This window comes from Protomyctophum parallelum (assembly GCF_964188405.1).
Source record: "Protomyctophum parallelum genome assembly, chromosome: 2".
Classification (NCBI taxonomy): domain Eukaryota; kingdom Metazoa; phylum Chordata; class Actinopteri; order Myctophiformes; family Myctophidae; genus Protomyctophum; species Protomyctophum parallelum.
Window position 1 is genome coordinate 60,661,013 of NC_139699.1, and position 7,970 is coordinate 60,668,982.

Sequence of the window (7,970 nt, forward strand, 5' to 3'; positions counted from 1 at the left end):
CTACACGGTGTAGATATAGTGTTTCTAAACATATAGTACACCTAATCTCAACCCTGAATAGGGAGTTAGGGACGCTAGGGGGTTATGGCGTTAGGGAGTTGGGGACGCTAGGGTTCATGTGGTTCAATGTGGTATCGAACAAAAAGTGTCAATGTATCCATACTTTAAACAACCCTACACCCTAAAGGCATCCTACAGACGGGCATTACCAGCTACAGATAAAATACACACATTCATTGAATGTGTGACGCTTTGTGATCCAGACTGAACAGGCAGGTGTTCTCCATATCCAGACTGATGAACAGGCAGGTGTTCTCCATATGCAGACTGATGAACAGGCAGGTGTTCTCCATATCCAGACTGAACAGGCAGGGTGTTCTCCATATCCAGACTGAACAGACAGGGTGTTCTCCATATCCAGACTGAACAGGCAGGGTGTTCTCCCTGGGTATCTAAACTGAACAGGCAGGGTGTTCTGGAGCATTATTCAGCGACACTTTGGCAGGAGGCATGGCCAAAAAACTAGCACATTATAGTTCACATACACGATACTTAGCTTTAACTTCCATTCGCAGGTATAAGACACTTTGACACTAAGCTTAATATGAAAGCTAGTATTGTTTGTTTACATTCTTTTCCTCTGCGTTGCCAGGCCAACGGGCTGAAGGAAGGCGACTACATAGTTTCCGTGGGCGACACAGACTGTAAGTGGATGGCTGTCGGAGAGGTGGCGGCTCTGTTGAAGGACGTGGACGAGGAGGAAGGAGTCAACATCCGTGTCGTCAGCATGATGGAAAGCTACCCTAACATGGTAAGACGGTTTACACTTCAGGCGTTTTAGTAGCCCTACAAGCAGAACCCAATGGTACTGGAGTTTCTGACATTTTTGAGACCCAGACCATGGGGTCCTATTCCACCTCCACCCTGCCACCGGGTACGCACACATAAATAAACGTAAATACCTTCGGATACGTCCTTCTGCGCTCTTTGACGGCTTTTTTTCGTTTGAGGGCTTCTGAATTTGTGAACTATAAGTACCTATAAATACCCCTGTGAATATCTCCTGTGGCGCGGAAGCTGTTAAGTATTTTTAATCTTTGTTTGACCGATTTGGTCGCTTTGATTCTTCTCTTCCTTCCTTAACGACGATATTTATGTCCGCGTTCTATCATTTCAATACGAAAATATAGATACGCACAGGGACCCTACGCAAAGTGACATCCAAATTTCAGAAATGCTTTACGGAGGGTTCCGAGAGGGGCTAGCGTTTTAGCAGACTCAGTCTTATCCAGAGCAATGGTAAGTGAACCGTAGTCAACAAACAACCGGGCTAAATGGAGTGCAAAGACAACTATTTGGTGCATTTGAATGCGATCACAGTGATGCCAAGGTCGGGGGTTTTGGAAGGAAAGGGTGATGAGTGATACCTTGACTTTGGAGGCAGATGGGACGCAGCCTGTGGTTATGGATGTGTTGTTGATGGAGGTAATGAATGGGAGTCGATGGCGTGCAATGGTCTGGAACATTGAGGAGGGGTAGTATATATATACAGGGTCGTCAGTCTGATGGAGGACACCATGTTCCAGGACCTTGTCTGGGGATTGGTGATAAGGCTTGATATATTGATGTTGGCATTAGGTGAGTTAAACCATGACTTAGTGGGATGATGGGAGAAAGTGTTTCTGATCTCATCAATCTTCTCATCAAAGTAGGTGACAAAACTTAAGAAGAGAGGGATGGTGTAGTGGTGGAGTGGTGTTAAGGAGGGACTCGGAGCTACAGAAGACCTTTTAGAGCATTTAGAAAGCAGGATTGAATTAAAGTGGGAAAGGTCATCTGATTGTTGCGGCACTTCCTTTCAGCTGCCCAAAGACATGTTCGCTCAGCTATGAGGGTTTCAGATAACCAAGGAGAAATGGGGGCAACGACGATCAGAGACGGATGAAATGGTGGAGAGGAAGGAGCAGGTTGTAGAGTGAGTTGAGAGGGAGGGGGCGAGGAGAGATAAGACGAGAAAGGGCTGATAGTGAAGAGTGTTAGACAGGTTCTGCCAACTGGTGATAGACTGAGGCTGGCTAGGTTTAGGTGGGAGAGTAGAGAGGGAGCAGGTGGTGCTCAGATATGAAGGAGACTAAAGGCCTATTCATAGTCTGGATTTCCGGTGGTGAGGTGACCACCGGAGCTGAAATAACATTGAGCGGTGGCGAGTAAAAACAGAGAGAAGGGCTGGGGTGGTGGCGGTGGTTTTCTCTTCACCGCGGCTCATGACGTCATGTTGTAGTTCAGTGGTCACCTCACCACCGAAAATCCAGACTATGTATGAGCCTTGACGGAGGGGTTGGAGGGTTTAACCCATTTTGACCTGAGATCAGATTCTAAAAATGTCTAAAAATCGTTCTTCGATTTTTCAAAAATAGCAGACCCACAAGCTCGTAGATCTTCTATTTTTCAATAGCTAAAGCATAACATAATGCATAACACCAAAAGGGGTTCCCGTCCAAAATGTGAAAGTTGAGAAAGATTAGGAAGGAAGGACATTTTACTTGGGAGATCTCTCTACCCTCTCAACAACTTTACAAATCAGATTCATCTTTTGTTTGGCTTTATTTTATTTTGTATGCTGGTCATAGTTTAGTTTTACATAATGACCTATTGTTTCTATCCACTCCTGCACTATGAATGCTTTTGGTGGAACATGTGATGAAACTTAAACATCACTTTTTCTCAGATCCTTCCGTTTGTTATATCGTAGCACTTCTTGTGGTTAGGACATGATGATGGCTGACTCAAGGGAAAGTCTTTCCTGCTTGTGTCAGCGAGTGACAACAGTGTCGGGTAGATTTGTTCCGGTTTTGGGTAGCCATGCACTACGTTTCCGCCTATCCGGTGTCTTGTTAAGTGCTTGTGTTTCTCTTATTGCCTTAGTAAATAAGCCTGAGTGATTTCCCATGAGAAGTTGGTTACCTGCTGGTTCCAAGCCACTCTGTAGAGCCCATTCCCACCATCACATCATATTGTTCATTCTTTTAAAGTCAGCCTATACTTCCCTTTCTTTCTTATTTCATTTTACTCGGATACAGCGTACAGGTACAGGTCAGTGTTTCAGTTTTGTTCATGTTGATTGCCTTTTTTTTTTTGTGCCTATTCTGGCCTTTTCTTTCCACCACATTAAAAAATATGAAACCACTCCCGGTTCTGTGTTACCTACTCCACTCAGTAAGTAGAGATTTCCCGGAGGTTCTGACATCACAACACTTCATATTTGCGCATGACTGACACAGAACTCCATATGGGGGGAAAAAGGGGACAGATACAGAAATCTCCATGTATGAGCATAAAAGGGACACAGACAGATGGGTGTAACGGGTGCTGAGGGCTCTGACATGGGTATTGCCGTATAGCCGGGCAGCGGTCTAGTGACTCTGTGCTCTACAGCCGGGCAGCGGTCTAGTTGGTCAAATGTGCTGTTAATTCCCACAAAGAATACTTCTCAGTACTTCATTACTGCACCTCCCCAGTGACTCGTTACTTAACCATCCTTCTAAACCTCTCCATTTCTTAATTTTCTCCCCAAACCCTCAGCCTACCAAGAGTGCTACGTTCTGCGGGAACCTTCCCAAGACCTACTCCATGATCTGCCTGGCCATCGACGAGGACGACAGCGGCTCCACCGTGTCCCGCAAAGTGACCAAGAAGCCTTCGTTTCTGAGCTGGGGCCTGAAGAACAAGCTGAAGAGTGCCAGCACGCTGAGCCTGCCCACGAGCAGCCACGGCGCTGCAGGGATGCTGCCCTGGAACAAACCCTGCCCCACGTTCCCTAGTCACAGCACCTATAACGACAGCAGTCATCTGTACTGAACGAAGGGGCGGTAGGGGGGTGAAACCGATGTCATATATTGTATATTTCCTTTTGAGTACTGAAGGAACAGACATGGCCTGTACAGAAAGTTCCAACGCTGGTTTCTGCTTGACTCTGTTGTCTAACCCATTCTGACCTGAGATCAGATTCATACCAGGTTTCTGCCGGACACACACTGGTCTGATGAACCCATTCTGACCTGAGATCAGATTCTAAAAATGTCAGTCGCTCTTCGATTTTTCAAAAATAGCAGACCTACAAGCTCGTATCGCGCCACTCGGTGGCGCGATATGAGCTTGTAGATCTGCTATTTTTAAATAGCTAAAGCATAACATAAATGGGTGCCCGTTCAGAATGGGCTAAATAAGGACATTTCTCCCACACATCTGAACTGTATAATTGTACCACCAAGAACAATACAGTACAGTGAGAAGGTACTCCCAAGTCCGCTTCAATATAGTAAACGATTTAAATGATCTTTGTGAATATTGACCAATATTGACAATATTGGTTGTGGCTTCAACAGCCTTTACCAGATGTTTAAGTGGGATGAAGTACCCTGTTTTTGGGGGGTTAGAGACCATTGTTTGAATCTGAGAGTTTGTGTGAGAAACATAATGAAATGCAATGCGCTGTAAGCTGCTCTATATATTATATATCGTTATTTTTGTTTGTTTTTTTTGCCACCCTTCATGTGGTTTTGAAGGAAGTTGTTGATGGTGTTTGTGAACTTGAGTTGGGACACATCATGGGGAAACAATGGTTTTGTATTTGGTAAGCGTACTGTCCCACAGATTGTCCTGTAAGCCAGTGTGTCCCAGTCAACAACCAAAGTGTCGATGAGCAGGACATTAAGACCCTAGTACCACCTGCTCACTGAGAACTATGGACGCTTACTCCACTGGGATCTGTCCAGTACAACTACAGCTAGCCACTGGGAGCTGTGGAACTAACCGCCATTGGTCAAGATTACATGTGGGAGCTGCGGTGGTGTTCTTTCACAAATCCATCCCTTTCTTTCCAGCCTGCCGCTAGACTAGAGGATTAATGTGGGGTTCAGTAGCCCCTTGTCCACTGCAGGGTCCCTCCCTCAAAGACAATCCCAAGTAACCAGTTTTGTTGTGTTTAAACCTTTAAAGGGTACGAGTTGTGAGTATGTTTTTTATTTCATAAGTTTGGCCATAAATGCTACTAAAGCCTGTGCTCTTTCACCTCTGTACCCAGCGTGCAGGCCATGACAGTCTGTCTGTGTTGTTCATAAAGTATGTCATGTCTACAGAAAGGATTCACATCATCCCAGGACAGTAACAGCCAATCAATGCACATTATATTAAAGTTGGATCAAAATCCCACAGGCATGTTTGTTGCTGTGGTCTCTATATACCTGGGTTAAACAGACCGACACCCTGCTATGTTGGTCTTTATCTCTTTATCTACAAAGTAGATTATTTATACATGTTTGATAATCAAATTATTTATGTGATGAAGGAAAATGGACAAAAGTTTTTTAAGAAAAAATGCAAAGGTGAATTTGTGATGTATGTATGTTGGTGTTTAGACTGTCCTTGATTTTACATTGTTGTTCTCTAGTGTTCCTAAGTCTGTTTCTGAAACGGTATAGTGTAACCTACTGCAGTTTTTGTGTACAAATCCAGTTTTACAGTGTAAACGTCATGAGTTCTTAGCCTAGTTAGTACAAGTATTTATCCCATTACCCATTAAGAAAATGATGCGTTTTTCTGTAGAGTTTAAAATATTGGTTAAATGTTGTTTACTTCACATGGTTCCTAAAGGTGCCATTTCATCTTAAAATTTGTTTTATAATGAAGAATACATTTTATAATGAAGGATAATTTAAGGGCACTACTACTCATGGGTTTTATGGTAATATGCTGTGATAAAGTATTAAGTGAAATCTCTCTCTCACACAGGCTTCGTACACACATAAAGTGTAACAACTGTACTCTGCTCTGCTCTGTTTCATGGCCGCCCCAATGCTTTGCCAATGGAAGTCATGTTGTGTTTGATTGCCCCTCCCCCTCCCCCATCACACACAACTGTTTGGTCAAACCACGTGACTTCCATTGGAAAAGCATTGGCCATGAAACACGGACAGCACAGAGCATGTTCGTCTGACATGTCTGTACATGTCTCTCCCAAACATGATGTACTGTCTCACTGTTATGATTATTTGCTTGTGGTTTGACATGTTGATCCTGAATGCTGTAGTCATGTCTGCACAGGAGCTAATGTTTGTGTTAATGATTTAACACAATCCCTGCTTCCCCCCTCGGTTCTTATACTGCTGTGGAGACGGAAGCTTTACTGATGCTAATTGTTTCCATTGTGTTGTAAAAACTTGTATGTACAGTATAATCTTTTAAATCTCAATAAAAGTGGGGATAAAAGTCAAACGTGCCTATGTGTTCTTGTTTACTTTAGGGTATTATATCCATTCATTATAAGGAATATCAAATGAAAAGTTGATTGCCTTATATTTTCTCCATTATTTTTAAGATGTCAATATACCTTTTTCCAAATGTGCATTGGGGAACCACAGGAATGTGTCTTAACAAAGCAGCACAAATCTGTTCAATATTTTTATTGTTTCATCTTATGAGTACAGTACAATTCTTAGGTTTTGGTTTCCCAACAATATAGCTCCAATAGTACATTTTTTACAAACATTTGTCAAGAGTTAAATGTTAAATGAACACAGGGGTTAACTGTTTAGTACACCGAGTCAGGATCTGTTTGACGAGAGCATATATGACTATAATCCCCTCTGGAGCAACCATTATGTCTGAAACCTGGAGCGGAGGGCAGAGAAACGTTACTGTCCACGCATGTGGAAATATTCGTGTTTTTGCTGCCTTTGAGAATATGTCTGGTTGAAGGTCTGTGGAGTCTAATGGATTTTAGATGTCTGTGGTCTCACTGGGATTACACGCTCAACCAACAATGATGTCACACTATATAGCGTGTGTGTGTTTGGGGGAGGGGGGGGGGGGGGGTCGAGGATAGAGTGAGTCAGAAAAAGAAAAGTATTCTATAATACAATTAAGTCCCAAATACAAGGTTTCAAAGATCTTGATGAGACTGCTGCAATCTAAGAATCAGTGTGTGTGTGTGTGTGTGTGTGTGCGTGCGTGTATTGTGTATACAGTTACTTAATTGTGAGGGCCAAATGTCTAAACAATAGTAGGAGTCCATAAATGTATCATTGTTGTCAGGACATTTTTTCCCCCGGGTCATTGGAAAAGAAACTGGTTGTTTTAAAAGGATGACAACTGACTGATGATGACTTGTATAGACAGCGAGGTATATAATATTAATATGCTCAAGTTAAAATGCTATCTAGAAAAATCTATCATGTGCAATTAAAGGTATATTCAGTGATTTCACTCAAAAAACCTTAGGTTTCGTTTTTGGCTGTGGGACCCAGCCTTTCGTCCAATCAGGATAGAGAGTCAAAAACGAAACCTAAGGTTTTTTGACCCCCAGGGGTTAACTGGGGACAGGGAGGAACTCCTTATATGGTCAGCACACTCTATAGTAGGGAGGATTATCACAACAAAACAAAAAAATAAGTGATATTTGAATTAAGTGAAATCACTGAATATACCTTTAAATGTAGCCTTGGTCCAGGGATTAGCCTACAGCGAGTCTCTCTGTAAACCCTGGACCAGGGCTAGTGCAAATGATGTATAATGTAGCCTTATACTGCCCCCCTGTGGGTTAAATTCAGAAAGGCAGGCATCTAAATACAGGATTACAGTAATCTAGCAAACTAATAGGCTACTATAATTATAGGCCAGTTGTTCTGGCAAAGTTTATTTTTGTTTAATGTTTTTTGCTGTCCTACTCATAGCAGCTATATTGTTATATGATTTTGAAAATGTATTTATTTATTATTTTATTGTGGCTTTCACCTTTATTTAATATTTTTTATAGAGGGACAGACAGTATGGCTGACAGGAAATGGGGAGAGACATGGGGTGGGGGGGGTGGCATGCAGTAAAGGCCGCCGGGGAACCCGCGGCACACTGCCAGACTTGGACGTGCCTGGACCGCTGAGACACGGACCTGCAGGCCATTGAAAATGTATTTA

At 42.9% G+C, this 7,970-nt stretch overlaps 1 protein-coding gene across 3 annotated transcripts in view; it reads left to right on the forward strand.

Moving 5' to 3' along the window:
• The window catches only part of rhpn2 (rhophilin, Rho GTPase binding protein 2), a 53,022-nt gene extending 47,645 nt beyond the window's left edge, over positions 1–5,377 (forward strand). For 2 of the 3 annotated variants that reach the window (XM_083793266.1, XM_083793267.1), the window contains exons 14-16: positions 653–811; positions 3,583–3,975; positions 4,213–5,377. In XM_083793266.1, coding sequence (XP_083649392.1) covers positions 653–811; positions 3,583–3,858 — 435 coding nt within the window. In that variant the 3' untranslated portion in view covers positions 3,859–3,975; positions 4,213–5,377. Of the gene's footprint in view, positions 1–263; positions 408–652; positions 812–3,582; positions 3,976–4,212 lie in introns of those variants that run through there. The other variant, XM_083793268.1, reaches the window with a different exon arrangement.
• Positions 5,378–7,970: the final 2,593 nt, after the last annotated feature.